The following is a 19516-nucleotide window of genomic DNA, read 5'->3' as shown; positions in this document are numbered from 1 at the left end:
CACTATTACATGTATGTGTATGTTCTTGTATGCGTTTATTTGAATGAGAGTGTGTGTATAAATGTACAAACACCTGCACGGCATCAGCCTCAAGCAAACCGGCATTAGTTGTAAAAACACTTCCCCTCAGTGTCATTCCAACGTACTTTTTATTATGTTTAATTTAGACTTTAATTTTTTAATTTTTTATCTTTGGCCATCATTCTATCTCCCGCACAGCAACTCCACTCCCACTTGTCTCCAATTCCACATCCCAACCCTCAGCTTCCCTCAGCCCATCCCATCTATCTCTGCTGGCCACCCTCAGCCCATCTCATCTATCTCTGCTGGCCACCCACTTCGGGTTTTTATGCAACACATATCTTTCAACTATGCTGTGATGTTTAATGTATAATTAAAATCTATCATCTAAACGAATAGAATCCACAGATTGCGAGTTAAAGATAAATACTTTTACTAAGAGTATTAGTATATTAGTAATTGACTGACCAGGTCTCTCCAGATCTCCTAACAGTACTATTTCTAGGATCAATTTTAGATCAATGCTATCCATTTTCAGCCATTCCTGAACCTGAGACCAGAAACAGGCTACCTGAGGGCAATACCAAAAGAAATGGTCTATTGATTCTGTATCCTCACAACAAAATCTGCAGAGCTTCAATGATTTTATGCCCCAAATATTCAAAATTTTGTTGGTGGCAAGAATTCTATATAATAATTTTAGCTGAAAAGCACAAAGTCTTGAATCTTGCGTTGTTTTATATATCAACTCATACACCCTGTACCATGGAATCGGTACATCAAAAATCTCTTCCAAACTATTTTGCAATCTGTATGGCACCGCTGTCAACATCCTGGTCCTCAAATGAACCTGATATGCTTTCCAATTTGTGTTATTTTTAATCCTCCACCAGTTTTGATCCTTTATATTGGGCAGACAGACCAGTTCCCAACCTCCTCCTGCTGCCACCTGCCTCCTCCATTTTTGGGGTAATGCTGTAATCAATTGGTTGTACTCTTGGATTGAGCAGACCTTCCCGTACAATTCTGATAACTTAATGAAGGACATAACTCTACCATTCCAATTTACAACATAATTTAAGAACAAAATACCCTTTTCAAACATCTTTCCCATAAATACAGGTATTTTATCAAACAGCACACTTGAGTTTAGCCATAATATTTGTTGTAATATTTGTTCTATCTTTTCAGGTGGATGAAATTGAAATTGTAGCCAACATTGCAATGCTTGTTTGAAAAAGAGAGATACTTTGAAAAAAGTGTAATTATCAATTAATTGAAAATGAGACAAGGCAATATGCACAAAGGCAAAAAGGCCATTTTTAAACAATCGATGAGCTTTTCTTAGTAATCTACTTGAGAACCAATTAGGGTTCAAGTAAAACTTTGGAATAAGTGAAGCTTTTAGAGAGAGGTTTAGCGCTTTTATATTTAATCATCTCAACCCACCCAATTCATATTCATTATATAGAAAGAAACATTTTATTTTGTCTGTTTTAGCATCCCAGATAAAGTGATTTTTTTTGTTGCTCATATGATTTGAAAAATGAATCAAAAAGCATCACTCGGTTTAAGGTAATTCAAAAAAATGTTTTTAGATGGAGTTATTTTCCTAAGCTATTCTTGAATATGGGTTGTCTCATCAATTATTCCATGCCTATTTCTAGAAAATATTAACTTATTTTAGAATATCGTCACCGTAAATGGTCGCCGTGTCTAAACACATATGGGACACAATTTGAGGGATTTTAAATTATATTATTAGTAACCAATCAGATCAGTAACCAATCAAATCAATAGGACTGTGCCATAAGTAAGTGAGTAAACTGAGATATGACTAAGGAGTTAATCAGGGCAAGTTTTCCGTATTTACCTCTCCATGGTTGCAGGATTTTCTATTGAAATTCATTGTGGAGAGCTTATTTATATCTTTTGTGATATGAATACCAAGTATGTCTACTTCACCATCAGCCCATTTTATATGTAAACTGCAGGGTAATGTAAAAGTTTTATATGAAATATTTATATGTAATATTGTACACTTATCATAATTAGGTTTTAGTCCAGAGAGTACAAAAAAGTTATCTAGATCTTCAACGAGACATTGCAAGGATCTAGCTTGCGGATTTAATATAAAACTTGAGTCATCGGCATACATGGACACCTTTGTTTTTAAGCCTTGGATTTCTAATCCTCTAATTTTGTTATTGGATCTGATTTTAATAGCTAGCATTTCAATGGCATTAGCGAATAGATATGGTGACAGCGGACACCCTTGTTTAACTCCTTTTCACAATTCAAAGCTCTCTGAGAAGTAGTCGTTATTTACTATTTTACACCTGGGGTTGCTGTACATAATTTTTTACCCATTTTATAAGAGAATTACCGAAATTGAAAAAATACAGGCATTTATAAATCAAATCCAGCCGGCCTTTTTAAAATCCGCTATAAATACCAGGCCTGCTTCTTAGATGTTTCATGATGTTCTATTATTTCTAGTAGTTGTCGAATATTATCTCCAATGTATCGTCCATGTAAAAACCTTGTCTTATCAGGATGAATACCTGGTAAAACTCTTAATTCTGAGTGCTATGCATTTAGCTAGTATTTTTGCATCACAACATTGAAGTGTAAGGGGCCTCCAGTTTTTTAGATAGACTGGGTCTTTATATTTGCCATCTGGGTCTGGTTTTAATAATAGAGAAATCAGACCTTCCGACTGAGTAACCTGACAAACTACCATTTCTATAGGAGTATTTAAAACAATCTAACAATGGAGCTTATAGTATATGAAAACAGGCTTGATATACCTCTACCGGTATGCCGTCAAGCCCTGGGTTTTTTCCAGACTGAAAGGATTTAATAGCTTCAAAAAGTTATTCCTCTGTAATTTGGCCTTCGCACTGATCTTTCTGTACATTTGTTAATTTCCCATTCAGTGGGAGAGGATGACACGGAAAAGAGAACACCTGCCTAAAATAATTAGCTTCCTCTTTTAAAATCTAATTTGGAGAATCATAGATGACTCCGTCACCAGTAACGTGTTTCTGCAAATTATTTTTGTTAGCGTTCCTGTATTGGAGATTCAGGAGGAATTTTGTGAATTTTTCTCCATATTCCATCCAGTTTGCTTTATTTTTGCAATAGATTACATTAGATCGTTCTTGAATAACTTCCTCAAGTTCTTTTTGTTTTTCCTCTAATTTATTTTGTATCTCCGTGGTATAATTTTCATTGCTATCTGCCTGTACTATCAGTTAGTTCATGGATTCCCTTGTTAGTCTTGTCTCTTTAGCCAGAAACTGCTTTTTTTATTGTTATTGATGAATAGTGAATTGAATGACCTCTGAAGGTACATTTAAAGGTATCCCAAACAATAAGGGGATTTGCTGATTTGCCTACAGTTGAAAGCTTACATACACCTTAGCCAAATACATTTAAACTCAGTTTTTCACAATTCCTGATATTTAATCCAAGTACAAATTCCCTGTCTTAGGTCAGTTAGGATCACCACTTTACTTTAAGAATGTGAAATGTCAGAATAATAGTGGAGAGAATGATGTATTTCAGCTTTTATTTCTTTCATCATACTCCCAGTGGGTCAGAAGTTTACATACACTCAATTAGTATTTGGCAGCATTGCCTTTAAATTATTTAACTTGGGTCAAACGTTTTGGGTAGCCTTCCACAAGCTTCCGACAATAAATTGGGTGAATTTTGGCCCATTGCTCCCGACAGAGCTGGTGTAACTGAGTCTGGTTTGTAGGCCTCCTTGCTCGCACACACTTTTTCAGTTCTGCCCACAAATGTTCTATAGGATTGAGGTCAGGGCTTTATGATGGCCACCCCAATAACTTGACTTTGTTGTCCTTAAGCCATTTTGCCACAACTTTAGAAGTATACTTGGGGTTATTGTCCATTTGGAAGACGCATTTGCGACCAAGCTTTAACTTCCTGACTAATGTCTTGAGATGTTGCTTCAAAAATATCCAGATCATTTTCCTGCCTCATGATGCCATCTATTTGTGAAGTGCACCAGTCCCTCCTGCAGCAAAGCACCCCCACAACATGATGCTGCCACCCCCGGGCTTCACGGTTGGGATGTTGTTCTTCTGCTTGCAAGCCACCCCCTTTTTCCTCCAAACATAACGATGGTCATTATGGCCAAATAGTTATATCTTTGTTTCATTGACCAGAGGACATTTCTCCAAAAAGTACCATCTTTGTCCCCATGTGCAGTTGCAAACCATAGTCTGGCTTTTTTATGGTGGTTTTGGAGCAATTGGCTTCTTCCTTGCTGAGCGATCTTTCAGGTTATGTCGAAATAGGACTCGTTTTTACTGCGGATATAGATACTTTGTACCTGTTTTCTCCAGCATCTTCACAAGGTCATTTTCTGTTGTTCTGGGATTGATTTGCACTTTTCTCACCAAAGTACGTCCATCTCTAGGAGACAGAAGGCATCTCCTTCCTGAATGGTATGACGGCTGCATGGTCCCATTATGACCCATTATTATTATGACGGTCAAAACTAGAGCTTTCAAATGTCTGATATTTAGAATTCAAGAAATAGGTTCTAGCAATATTTGTTTTATTCCCTTGCCTGTTTTCCTGTGAGCCAATGCCACAGATGTTAGAAAATTGAGACAAGATATTATGTGTGTAGTAAATCTGAGTAGGTTGATGTGTATGATATTGGATGTGATTTAGTGAGACTGTGTACAATGTCTGTATAAGAGTAAGACCATAATGAGTGATATCCCCCTAAAAAATAACTCCGCCAATTTGCTTGGTTGAGTGTCTATGTGTGTAACATGAAGTTCATATAGCCTTAATATTCATGATGATAATTGTAATCCATAGCGTATCACCGTCATAGTTGCATCATAATTACCTTTAACATCATTGAAAAACACATCCCAGCATTTCCATAGCAATTGACGTTTCACATGATCATGAAAGAAACCTTGCATTACTCTAGAGACGGCTTCACTACAGTACAAATGTATTCCATACAATATGTTATTATTCCCCAATGCCCCTATTCTGATATCTTCCCCTTGCTTGTTGTAAACATATATAAACTTGTAGACAAATACATACAAAAGATAGACAAATAATAAACACATTAAATTATAAAACAGTTCTCGACAATAGAGAGAGAGTGAGAGAAAAGAAGAGAGAGAGAGTGAGAGAAGAGAGCGAGATCAGGTGTGTGTGTGTGTGTGTGTGTGTATAAGTCTGTATGTGTAAGCGAGCATGTAATTGAGTACGTGTGTGTTCATATCCACTTCATAATGTTCAGATATTTTTACAGTTCCTATACTTTGTTTTTTTTCGTAAACCCGAAGTCCCTGTAGAATTTAGTACAGCCATTGTGTTATGAAGCTGTCTCGGAATAGCTGTCCATCCATAAAGAGTTTGTCCACAATGAGAAAGGCACACTTAACCTTCTCCCTTTGTTGCCTTTGTACCGGATACAGTCTCTTACGATATTCGTTTATCTTCCTTGGAAATTGGTAATTGTGACCGAATTTGGTCTCTTTAAGCTCCCTTCCCCTGCTTTTGATCAGCTCCTTTTGTTGGTAGTGTTCAAATTTTGCGATGATCAGTCGGGGACCCTTGGTCTTGTCGCTCCGATCTCCAAGTCTGTGTACTCGGTGGAAAGCCACCTTGTTTAAAGTCTCTATAAGAAGTTTCAAGGCGGATTGCATGAATTCTCTGATCGCGCCCTCTGGATTATTGGATGCGTCCTCAGGAATCCCAGAAAATAAATAGATTTTCACGCATGCTACGACTTTGTATGTCTAGTAGCGACTCCTTCATTTCCCTGAGTAGAAAATCCACGTTGGAATTGTGGATTTTTACCTTAGCTGTTAGTGCCTTGTTTTCTCCTTGGAGCATGAGAACTCCAAACTCCCCCTCAACCCTGCTACCTCCTCACACAACTTTTCCAGTGTTGCATGGATTCCAGCCAGAGCACTAACCTCTACTTCAACAGTAAGTAAATTGTCTGTGTCTGTAGATTCATCTGTTTTTCTTTTTTTTGTCAGGTTAAAGTTCTTTTGTGAGGTGGTCGGATCTTTCCATGATGGAGTATGTTGTTCCTCCATAGCGTAAAGCTGTTGGTACTAGTTGATTTCCCTTAGGATCTCCTTAATATCAAGGTTGGCTCTTTACTGTAACCAGTTGTTTTACGAAACGATAACAATGAGTCTTTCCCACGATGACGACAGGTGTCTGTAGTACAGCCAGCTAGCACTCGCAGAATCCACACAAAAAAATGGAATACAAACTTGCAGTCCCAGACGTAAAGGCTAACCGCATCGTGGAATCCTTAGCAACAAAACTTTAGTTCTGATTCAAATAGATTTAATGAAACAATTTTAATATAAACAACACACCGAGTGTAGACAGTACAATGTTCTGTTGCACGCTCTGATCAAACAGTTATTAACTAGATTTTTCAGAGCTGCCCAGAGAGGACATCGTTTTTGTGGGCAGAGACAACTCATTCCACTCTGAGGCTCCAGTATACAAGAAATTACCTTTCTCAGCATTACTCCTGAACCTTTATAAGCGCACATTAGCAACACCTGATCTGGTGCTGTGACTGTGTGCATCCATAACATGGGAAAAGTAATCAATTAGATATCTGGGTGCAGAACCATAAATACTCCTGTAAACCAAACCCAGACTAATCTGGGACACCCTAGCCTCAACAGGCAGACAGGTGAGTTTCTGAATGCAGCTCCTGCCTATGTGAGTATGTGGACTCACCTTCAAAACTACCCTGATCAGCTTATTCTGGGCTATCTGGAGCTTCCCCTTTATAAGCTTAGATAAGCCCCCAAACCAAGAAGTAGTAGCATAGTCAAAACTGCATTGAATGAGGGAGTCCTTATCAAGCAGCTTGGACTTTCTAGCCAAAAACTTAGTACTTGCATTAACCTTCTCTAGCACTTTAGTGGCCATGCTCACACCTCACAAGCTTCCATCCCTGGTAGCTAATAGAGGTTTTAGTAGTCAGGACCTAACCCCCTAACTCCACTCTGATTTCAGAGGACCAACACAATTTAGGTCTGGACCCCAAAATTATTTCCTCAGTTTTACCTAAGTGCAGAGACAGCTTATTATCTCCAAGCCATTTGCTAATGCTAGTAAGCGCTGTGCTAATTATGCTCTCCAACATTGTTTTACTTTGTGAGACAACAGAAGTGTAGAGTCACCCGCATAAAGGTAAAGACGGCAAGAGCAAGCATCTTTTATATCGTTTATATACAGTAAAAACAGTAGAGGCCCAAGCACGTTCCCCTGCGGAACGCCATAACGTATTGATTTTGCCTGAGACAGTGAACCATTAACCTCTACTACTTGCTCCCTACCTGACAAATAGAACTTTACCCAGCATAGAGGGATACTGCTTAACCCCTGTGCCTCCAGTTTGGAGATTAGGACAGTGGTTAACTGTATGTCAAGCAGTACCATTCCACATAGATTTCCCTCATCAATCTCTTTTCAGATGGAGTCAGTCAAGTAAAGTAGACATGAATCAGTGTAGTATGTTCTTCTAAGACTTAAAATGATGCATTAGACTGTTTGTTGACATATTCATAATTTTCTCATGTGCAACTCTCTCCAGGATATTTGGTGTTACACTAAGGATAGATACAGGCTTATAATTCATAGGGTCAGACTTTATCCCCTTCTTATACAGAGGTATAACTTTAGCTTGTTTCATGTCTCTGCGAAAGATGCCTTGTTCAAGAGAGAGATTAATGATATGTGTAATACAAGGGGCAATTTGCTCAGCAGAATCTCTAAGAAACCTTGCAGGAATATTATCCAGGCCTGTGGCTTTGGAGCATTTAAGCTCAGCTAGTATACTGGCTATTTTGTCTGTTGCTACCTTTGCGAAAGAAAAAGAGTTTAGCTGAATCCCTAACTCAGAATAATACTTCTTGACTTAGTCGTTTCCATACAAACTGGTGGGCAGCTTGCTGGCAACAGAAGTAAAAAAAAAAAGAGTTTAATTAATTTGCAACTTCTGCTTTGTCATATACCCTCTCCTCCCTGATGTTCACTCCAATAATGTTAAGCTTCTTTTTGGTAGTACTACTACAGCCTAGGTCCTTAAATGATTTCCAAAGCTTTTTAGGGTAATTTTGGTTCTCAATGATTTTATCAGCAAAGTAACCTCTCTTAGCTTCATCCATCCTGCTCTGTGCTTCATTTCTGTGACGTTTATATAGGACAAAATCAGGTTGCTCTTGAGAGTTCTCACATTTCTTAAAGGCCTTATTCCTAGCTTGGATAGATTATAGAATCTCATGATTAAACCAAGGGCTAGATCTCTGCTTTACTCTGACCCGTCTAATGGGAGCCATCACATTCACCATATCAAGGAATCTACATTTAAAGGCTTCCCAGGCACTGTCTACCCCTACACTATCCAGCACAGGTGACCAGTCAATTTGACCCACTTGCTCCCTAAACATTTCAACACAGTATTTTTTGAGTCCTCTGATTCTAACAGTGTTGTGACACTTAAATACACTGCTCAAAAAAATAAAGGGAACACTAAAATAACACATCCTAGATCTGAATGAATGAAATATTCTTATTAAATACGTTTTTCTTTACATAGTTGAATGTGCTGACAACAAAATCACACAAAAATTATCAATGAAAATCAAATTTATCAACCCATGGAGGTCTGGATTTGGAGTCACACTCAAAATTAAAGTGGAAAACCACACTACAGGCTGATCCAACTTTGATGTAATGTCCTTAAACAAGTAAAAATGAGGCTCAGTAGTGTGTGTGGCCTCCGTGTGCCTGTATGACCTCCCTACAACGCCTGGGCATGCTCCTGATGAGGTGGCGGATGGTCTCTTGAGGGATTTCCTCCCAGACCTGGACTAAAGCATCCTCCAACTCCTGGACAGTCTGTACTGCAACGTGGCGTTGGTGAATGGAGCGAGACATGATGTCCCAGATGTGCTCAATTGGAATCAGGTCTGGGGAACGGGCGGGCCAGTCCATAGCATCAATGCCTTCCTCTTGCAGGAACTGCTGACACACTCCAGTCACATGAGGTCTAGCATTGTCTTGCAATAGGAGGAACCCAGGGCCAACCGCACCAGCATATGGTCTCACAAGGGGTCTGAGGATCTCATCTCGGTACCTAATGGCAGTCAGGCTACCTCTGGCGAGCACATGGAGGGCTGTGCGGCCCCCCAAAGAAATGCCACCCCACACCATGACTGACCCACCGCCAAACCGGTCATGCTGGAGGATGTTGCAGGCAGCAGAACGTTATCCACGGCGTCTCCAGACTCTGTCACGTCTGTCACATGTGCTCAGTGTGAACCTGCTTTCATCTGTGAAGAGCACAAGGCGCCAGTGGCGAATTTGCCAATCTTGGTGTTCTCTGGCAAATGCCAAACGTCCTGCACGGTGTTGGGCTATAAGCACAACCCCCACCTGTGGACGTCGGGCCCTCATACCACCCTCATGGAGTCTGTTTCTGACCATTTGAGCAGACACATGCACATTTGTGGCCTGCTGGAGGTCATTTTGCAGGGCTCTGGCAGTGCTCCTCCTGCTCCTCCTTGCACAAAGGCGGAGGTAGCGGTCCTGCTGCTGGGTTGTTGCCCACCTACGGCCTCCTCCACGTCTCTTGATGTACTGGCCTGTGTCCTGGTAACGCCTCCATGCTCTGGACACTACGCTGACAGACACAGCAAACCTTCTTGCCACAGCTCGCATTGATGTGCCATCCTGGATGAGCTGCACTACCTGAGCCTCTTGTGTGGGTTGTAGACTCGGTCTCATGCTACCACTAGAGTGAAAGCACCGCCAGCATTCAAAAGTGACCAAAACATCAGCCAGGAAGCATAGGAACTGAGAAGTGGTCTGTGGTCACCACCTGCAGAACCACTCCTTTATTGGGGGTGTCTTGCTAATTGCCTATAATTTCCACCTGTTGTCTATTCCATTTGCACAACAGCATGTGAAATTTATTGTCAATCAGTGTTGCTTCCTAAGTGGACAGTTTGATTTCACAGAAGTGTGATTGACTTGGAGTTACATTGTGTTGTTTAAGTGTTCCCTTTTTTTTGAGCAGTGTATATGTTAAAGGAATTTTTATCAATAATGACTAATTATGTATACATTTCAATCAGGACTGACTAATCAGAATACTATTATATTACTGTATATGTATGAATTGTCTTTATAATCCTAGTACTGAATATAATGTGTGTAAATATAATCAAGAATTAGAACAATGACTGTCTGTTCCTTGGTAGAAATGAATGAACTTATAGCCAGACTGGCTAGAATGCTTATCTACACAGGCAGACCTTGGCTCTGTTCATAAATTATCTTAATAGGGAGAGACGATGTGAGAACCATACAGCCATTGTACTGGAGCGGAGATGAGACGGGCTAGTACTAAAACTAATGACGTCATTTTCAGTTTATAACCTGTGGTAAAATGTATAATGGGCAGTACTCTCGAGAATAAACGCTGCTGGTTGACTTTAAGACTGGGCTCTGTCCATTTGATACAAATAAGAGTCATACAAATTCTTATGAATTGACAGTGTTTAATTTTAATTGGGTATTAAAACATAGAGGAATATAATTCCTGTAACAGTATATATTTTAAAACCCTCCTTGTGTAAAATTTAATAAAATGATCACTGATTCCATAGACTATTACTCCACTCTGCAATATTTTGGATTTATCAGACACCCTTATTGAGTCAAATGTACTTTGCAATGCTTCACATACCCTGGTGGGATTTTTTATCATTTGGGTCAGAGCAAGTGATCTACAGAAGTGCATAAACACATTGTGGGTTAGTTTATTCTTTTTGCAGACATCAGTATTCCCTAACGCAATGATTTCCTTCACCATCATTAATAGTAGCCCAACAGCTAAATGTCGGGCTAGCTGCCTGCAATCAGAAAACTGAACCAAATCCAAGGGCACAGTTTAGAAAAAAGAGAACATGAATGGTGCATGTGTCACACCCTAATCTGTTTCACCTGTCCTCATTATTGTCTCCATCCCCTCCAGGTGTCGCTTGTTTACCTCAGTGTATTTATCCCTGTGTTTCCTGTTTCTCTGGGCCAGTTCGTTTTGTATGTTTCCAAGTCAACCAGCGGTTTTCCAGTTCTCCTGCTTTAGGCATTCGTCTTTTTCTAGTCCTCCCGGTTTTGACCCTTACCTGTTTCTGGACTTTGTGCCCACCTGCCTGACCATTCTGCCTGCCTTGACCATGAGCCTGTCTACCACTCTGTAACTCCTGGACTCTGATCTGGTTTTGACCTTTTTGCCTGTCCACGACCATTCTCTTGCCTACCCCTTTAGATTAATAAACATTGTAAGACAACCATCTGCCTCATGTGACTGCATTTGGGCCTCACCTTGTGCAATAAACAGACAAAACTAGTACTGACCACACCAATAAAATAGATAGGGATGGATTATTGATCTGGATTTACTACAAAATGTATAATATACTGTAAATAATATACAGTACTGAATTAGTCATAGAATAATTTGTCCAGTATGTTAAGGCAGCTGAGTGCTCATAGATCAATATTACTTATGCTGTAAGCATATGACCCAGACAGTAAAGTACATTAGAAAGCCATGAGATAGACACTGCGTTAACATTCAAGGAAACATCAAAGTCACAATAATAAAGGACTGACATCAACATGCCTTAAACTCTCATTCCACTCTGCTACCACATGAAGGGCAAAGCTTTCATGGGGTCCGATTGACTTAAACATTAATATAATTCAAACAAAAGCCTGATACTCATATTCCTTTTGTTTACGTTATGTTCATACCCCCTGGGCTCTAAGGCTCAATCATTATCAAAATGCATATTTTCCCTTGGAAAAAGATTAATGGCAAATGCAGGAGAAGGCTTCTAAAGCTGTAGCAAATGAGGAAACAAAACAAACTAAACAGGGCCAGGCACAGAATAGAACGAAACTCCCCCCATCCTTGCTCCCTCTGTCCCCCGTAAGGCCTCCTGTTGCTACACCATCCTGCTCAGCTAACTGACTTTTTCCACATTGTTACGTTACAGCTTTATTCTAAAATGGATTAAATCGTTTTTTCCCCCTCATCAATCTACACACAATACCCCATAATGACAAAGCAAAAACAAGTTTTCAGATTTTTTTGCAAATGTATTGATGTAACGGTCGTCGTATGAAGAGGATGTGGACCAAAGCGTAGCGTGATAAGTGTTCATGTTATTTTTATTTAAACTGAACACAAACAAAATAACAAGAGAATGAATGAAAACGAAACAGTCATGTCAGGTGCAGAAACACAAAACAGAAAACAACTACCCACAACCCATAGTGGGAAAACAGGCTGCCTAAGTATGGTTCTCAATCAGAGACAACGATAGACAGCTGTCCCTGATTGAGAACCATACCCCGGCCAAAAACAAAGAAATACAAAAACATAGAAAAAAGGACATAGAACGCCAACCCTAGTCACACCCTGGCCTAACCAAAATAGAGAATAAAATCCTGGCCAGGGCGTGACAATTGAAAATAAAAAACGGAAATATCACATTTACATAAGTATTCAGACCCTTTCCTCAGTACTTTGTTGAATCACCTTTGGCAGCGATTAAAGCCTCAAGTCTTTTTGGTTATGACGCTACAAGCTCGGCACACCTGTATTTGGGGCGTGTCTCCCAATCTTCTCTGCAGATCCTCTCAAGCTCTGTCAGGTTGAATGGGGAGCGTCGCTGCATAGCTATTTTCAGGTCTCTGCTGAGATGTTCAATCGGGTTTAAGTCCGGGCTCTGGCTGGGCCACTCAAGGACATTCAGAGACTTGTCCCAAAGCCAATCCTGCTTTGTCTTGGATCTCTCTGTACTTTGCTCTGTTCATCTTTCCCTCGATTCTAACTAGTCTCCCAGTCCCTGCCGCATGCTTCACCGTAGGGACGGTGCCAGGTTTCCTCCAGACGTGACGCTTGGCATTCAGGCCAAAGAGTTCAATCTTGTTTCTCATGGTCTGAGTCCTTTAGGTTCATTTTGGCAAACTCCAAAAGGGCTGTCATGTGACTTTTACTGAGGAGCGGCTTCCGTCTGGCCACTCTACCATAAATGCCTGTGGTGGAGTGCTGCCGAGATGCTTGTCCTTCTGGAAGTTTCTCCCATCTCCACAGAGGAACTCTGGAGCTCTATCAGAGTGACCATCGGGTTCTTGGTCACCTCCCTGACTAAGGACCTTCTCCCCCGATTGCTCAGTTTGGCCGTCTTGGTGGTTCCAAACTTCTTCCATATAAGAATTATGGAGGCCACTGTGTTCTTGGGGACCTTCAATGCTGCAGACACTTTTTGGTACCCTTCCCGAGATCTATGCCTCGACACAATCCTTTCTCGGAGCTCTATGGACAATTCCTTCAACCACATGGCTTGGTTTTTGCTCTGTCAACTGTGGGACCTTATATAGACAGGTGTGTGCCTTTCCAAATAATGTCCAATCAATTGGATTTACCACAGGTGGACTCCAATCAAGTTGTAGAAACATCTCAAGGATGATCAATGGAAATAGGATGCACCTGAGCTGAATTTCGAGTCTTATAGCAAATGGTCTGAATACTAACGTAAATAGGGTATTTCTGTTTTTTATTTTTACAAAATTTGAAAACATTTCTAAAAACCTGTTTTCGCTTTGTCATTTAAAATATATATATATGAAATATATATATTTCACCTTTATTTAACCAGGTCGGCAAGTTAAGAACAAGTTCTCATTTACAATAGCGACCTAGCCAAGGTAAAGCAAAGCAGTTCGACACATACAACAACACAGAGTTACACATGGAGTAAAACAAACATACAGTGAGATAAGGGAGATAGAGGCAAAAAAAAAGGCCATGGTGGCGAAGTAAATACAATATAGCAAGTAAAACACTGGAATGTTAGATTTGCAGTGGAAGAATGTGCAAGGTAGAGATAGAAATAATGGGGTGCAAAGGAGCAAAATAAATAAATACCGTAGGGGGAGAGGTAGTTGTTTGGGCTAAATTATAGATGGGCTATGTACAGGTGCAATCATCTGTGAGCTGCTCTGACAGCTGGTGCTTAAAGCTACTGAGGGAGATAAGTGTTTCCAGTTTCACAGATTTTTATAGTTTGTTCCACTCATTGGCAGCAGAGAACTGGAAGGAGAGGCGGCCAAAGGAAGAATTGGTTTAGGGGGTGACCAGAGAGATATACCTGCTGGAGCACGTGCTACAGGTGGGTGCTGCTATGGTGACCAGCGAGCTGAGATAAGGGGGGACTTTTCCTAGCAGAGTCTTGTAGATGACCTGGAGCCAGTGGGTTTGGCGACGAGTATGAAGCGAGGGCCAGCCAACGAGAGCGTACAGGTCGCAGTCATTATGGAGTATTGTGTGTAGAATGATGAGGATTTGTATTTATTTAATCCCTTTTAGAATAAGGCTGTAAGGTAACAAAATGTGGAAAAAGTCAAGGGGTCTGAATACTTTCGAAATACACTGTATGTGCACGTCAGTGGCAGTTTGCATTGGGTTACAAAATAAAGCCATAGCCTACTTTAGGCATAAACAAAAGAAGGCTACTGTATGCATACAGTACGGTCAACCCACCTCACCACTCAGTGACTTAGTTAGGGGTACATTAATGGTGGGCTGCTCTAACACAATTACTGTATAAACAACTAAGGAGAAGAGGAGTGCATTCACTTCATGCCGTTCAGGCACCATTATACAACACTTTTAATGTGCTGTCTTCTACAGTTTATCAGAGTACACCCAATATGTTCTCCCTGTTTATTATGCTTATTATGCATTTTGGTTGAACCAAAATATTACATGTAACAACATTTTTATGAAATTGGAAACAATTAAATTAAATTGTGAAATTAAATTAAACAATAATATATGTTGATGATAATGCTAACAATACCCTAATATATTCAATATGCTGTAAACTATTGTCTTTTAGCAGTTTCACTCAATTCCTTATAATCAACCTAATAATTATGACACAACCCTCACTATTGCCATTCGTTGCACTAATTGCACTGTTTGTCTACATAACCTGGTTCAAGCATTCATGACATTGCCCTGAAGAAGGCACAGTGACGACGAAACGTTGGGTGTTTTACACAATAAATGACTAGGAGTTTATACATATGGTGTGTGTGACTCTCTTTGTTTTTATAGTTTACTGTCTCTAACACTAACAGTATTACAGGGATGCTGCCTCCGCAGGGGTGCTGTTGCCATAATTAGGATTATGGCTATGTCTTATTGGAGAAGTCGTGAAATAATTAAATCAATCACTGCATAAATAATAATGAGAGAGACAGGTGCGAGGAAGGCTGTAGTCTCTGCCATTTGCAACACTGCTTTTATAGGAACATTTCTCTACTGCTACTTGAGAACACACATTAACAGTACTGTCTCCTGCTGCGTCCCCATAGTGACAGGAACGCTCTGCTCCTGAAATAAAGACATTAGATGACTGTGCGCTCCCACTCACAGTGTCACATAGTAGGCTTTGAGAAGAACGCTGCAATGAATCCTTATAACATACATTTCTGCATACAATTCATACCACAGTATGAGCACATAGTCTACCACACATACACCTGATTCCCAGACTGAATATGCACCCCTGCTTCTCCATCAGTGTAACAGGACTTCCAGCTCTGACTGTGGCTGAGTCTAAATTTAGACACAGAGTCTCAGACAGAGTGATGTCATCACTGGGCTGATGTGGTGCATAAAAAAGCCCACTGTCTGTCCACCACTGTCTATCTCATCTTCTAACAGCAGGGGACCAGAGACGAGGAGGTGTGTCTGAACCTGGTGTCCGTCTCTCTCCTGCGTGTCCTGGGATTCACCTCTACAGCTCAGCTCCACCCCAGCTATGCTGACAGCTGACGTGTGTTAAGATTTTCTCACACACTGAGGAGCTCCCCTACAACCATTACTGTGCCAACACAACCTCTCATAACCGCTGTCTCTGCTGCACGCAACAACACTCTACAAAGAGAAGCGCCAACAAACACGCGTGTGTGTGTGTGTGTGTGTGTGTGTGTGTGTGTGTGTGTGTGTGTGTGTGTGTGTGTGTGTGTGCATGTGTGCATGTGTGTGTGATCCTTAGTAAGTGCTACTGGTGACCTGGTCATTCAATGGCTGAGGTTGTTTAAGTTACTTGTCTTTTAGAGAGTGCATACAATATACAGACTAAAACCATACAGAACAGTATCTCACCCATTCATCACAAACAGAGTGATACTCTGTTACCATCATCTCCAAACTGTTCCATTTTAGGTGTCATTCAGGATGGTTTTCTAGGGTAAACAAACCTTTCAGACATGTACCATGTGTAGCACAGTACCCAAAGGGTTATACATACAGAATGTCTAAAATACTGGCCTTCCATGTAACTGAGCCCAATGTTTAAGTGTAGGTTTAAACTTGTTTGGAAAAGTGCACTTCAATGTATTTGTCTTTCCCTTCAAGTCCTTTCCAAAAAGCCACTATATTCCTCTCTAGAATGAAAAGGAAAACATTTTAAGACACCTGAAAGTATCTGTGTTTAGTTTGCGCCTGCAATCCGAATAATGAAAGAGCCTTGAGAAAAATGCTGAAGGGTAGAACTTTTTCTCCACCCTCCCGTGAGGCCAATAAAACATTATATCCGATTATTAAAAGTGGAAGTAATTTCATCAAAACGTCTAAGTGGGTAAACAGGAGCTGTAGTTGATAAGATGAGACACTTCTGTTTTTATCTACAATTTTTCCTGCCTGGCCACGTGATAGAAGTCAGGATTAGACGTCCATCCATGTCTGAGGATGTCGGGAGTTGACATAGAAACTGGCCACTAGGCAACCGTGAGCGCTGTCACCTTCAAGAAGGTTTTGGTTTTGCTTGGGCGTGGTGGACAGGGATGGCAGACGGGAGTACAAAAGGAGGTTGCATGTTCCAATCCAGTGATAGAAACCTCAATCCCAAACTTCTTGACTCGGGCCCCCCCCTCTAGCATTGGGGAACATCCCCAACATCCCCAATTCTATACATGCAATTCTATACATTTTGCCATGTGTATTCGTGATATTTAAGTGACAAAAAAATTACAACAATATCTATGGGCTAAAAAGCCTCAATAAAAAAATGTTAGCTGACATCGGCTAGTTGATCTGGACATTTCTGACAAGTTATAAATATCTCTCTAAGGTATGCAATGACTGACATGACAAGAGGAACTGATGATGCACTACCCAATTTAGAAATTGCACCGTGTGCAGTCTACTATTACAACTTTCAAGAGTAAGTTTAGAGCCGGACTGAGTTCCTTAAAGAAAATGTATATATATTCTTGATCCCGGGGGACGCGCCCCACAGTTTGGAGTTAATGCCTAAACTTAACCTTAAACACTTTGAAATTTGACGTTTGGAACTTCTAAATTTGACGTTTGAGAAACATGCATGAACTAATTCTGACGTGAGAGAATGTTGAATTTTCCAGCATACCAAGTGAGGGAAGGGTTTGGAGATGTCAGATTTGCATACAAATGAAGGACCTGTTAAGGCCTGTTTGTGCTCCTCTGTTGATCAGAAATACTATAGAAACATAAGGGGAGGGAATTTCTGTTTCAAAAATATCCTATTTCACTTCCACTGGAGTCAGCATGAGGAGGGGTTAATGAGCTAGCTATTTCCCCTTGGTAACCACCGTAAATGAATGACAGGAGGACAAGTATGCTACTTCACTTCGTGTTTTTTCTTGGTGAGACATGAAACAGAAAAACTTCTAAATGTGATACCAAGACAAACATCAAAATAAGGAAAACATGCAAAGGCTTGTGCCCAGCAGCGGGGGATGATAACAAGATGAAGGAAGAATCTGCAGCTAACATCATCATCTAAGACGAAAATGATAATCTAGTCTACACATGTCAATGCATGAGTAGGTAGGGGGACAGACACTGGCAACACCTTGGGGACGGTCAGAGGTTTGATACACAGCAAGAAGCTAGCTTAAGCCGTCAGCTGTATGCCAACGAGTGTATATATATCAAACCACGACAGTTGGATGTGTGCATCTGTTAAAATTGGCAGCATTAGCAACACAGCAGCATACTGTTCTTGCACAGTATATTGCAGAGTGGGGGGAACCATCCTCAACCATTACTGTGATGATAGAAGGGCCAAGCTGTTTGCGATCTTAGCACAGATCTGAATCACTACAGGCCTGAGCCATTACATCTGCACAGTGCATTAGTATGAGCCCAAAGGATTAGACACGATCCAGATGCTTCAGTTCAGAACAGCCAGGGCTCTGCTCTACCATCAGTCAGTAGCCCCCTCAGTATGTCATGCCTGCAGTCCCTCCACCAACCCCAGCCTGTGGCCCCTCAGATCCCAAAACCCAGCAGCTCTCAGTATGTATGCTCTTTTGTGTGTATGTACAGTACTGACATGTATGTGTAACTGATAGATGTGCGTGCACACATACACAATGTTTTTAAATATATGTAAATTGTAAAGTATTTTGTCTGTAAGGTATTTTTCCAAGTAAGACTAGCTGTCGCCATTGGCTTCGACTAATGGGGATCCTTATGAAATAAAATCCCCTCCCCTCCTCTCCCTCACCACAGTGGAGATGCAGTTGCGTCTCAGGTTGATCTCAGTCAGTGAGTCCAGGCCCTGCAGGTTGTCCACCCTGGAGATGCAGTTCCCTGCCAAGTTCAACACACGCAGCTCAGACAGGTGGGAAAGGTTCTCTATCTGGGAGATCTGAAGGCACAGGGAAACACAGACAGAAACATCACTGTGATAAACTGGTGAAATGTTCTCTTAAGTCATGATGAATGAAAGGCTCACACCATCAGGGGCTTGACTTGAGGCTGTGCTGCTGTAAATATATTAGGGAGGTGATAGGGGCCAAAAGGGTGATTTTCAGTGTTGAGAATATGCTCTGTGTTGTCTAAATCAAATGATGAGACATGCCAGTTCTGTTTGTTGTGCAAAATAAAACTTGAGTACAGCGGAAGTAGAGCAGACACCTGTGTACCGTGATTTACTAGCCTAAGGCCATTCCATATTCTCTGCTAAAAACAGCCCAAAATAAATTATACCTTCAAATGAGTTGGAGATAACTTCTTTGAATTTGTAACATTCAATGTTACCATCCAATTCAACCCTTACAATCACTCCTTTCGTTTCTGACCCACATTATCATAATTTCGATGTCAAAACAAAGTCAGTGTTCTCTTTGAACTATGAGTCCAAACGACATCCAAAATCCAAAAAGGTCAGTAGTAGTGAAATGTGGCCCTGGCCTCATTCTGGTTGAGGGGGAACTGTAGGGCCTCTTGTCAAAATGAAACTAACTACTTCAGGACCCATGGGATTCCCTGGTTGCTGTCTGTCTGTCAGTCTGAGTGTGGGGCTGTGAG

The 19516-nt window shown here is 40.8% G+C and overlaps 1 protein-coding gene across 5 annotated transcripts in view; it reads right to left on the bottom strand.

Moving 5' to 3' along the window:
• Positions 1–19516, bottom strand: part of LOC112249312 (leucine-rich repeat-containing protein 49) — a 55859-nt gene that overhangs the window by 29757 nt on the left and 6586 nt on the right. For all 5 annotated transcript variants that reach the window (XM_042321186.1, XM_042321187.1, XM_042321185.1 and 2 more), the window contains exon 8: positions 18711–18854. In XM_042321186.1, coding sequence (XP_042177120.1) covers positions 18711–18854 — 144 coding nt within the window. The remainder of the gene's footprint in view (positions 1–18710; positions 18855–19516) is intronic.

Source organism: Oncorhynchus tshawytscha, linkage group LG04 (genome assembly GCF_018296145.1).
Source record: "Oncorhynchus tshawytscha isolate Ot180627B linkage group LG04, Otsh_v2.0, whole genome shotgun sequence".
Lineage (NCBI taxonomy): Eukaryota > Metazoa > Chordata > Actinopteri > Salmoniformes > Salmonidae > Oncorhynchus > Oncorhynchus tshawytscha.
The sequence above is the reverse complement of the archived record's forward strand: the minus strand, read 5'-3'. Positions and strand labels throughout refer to the sequence as shown.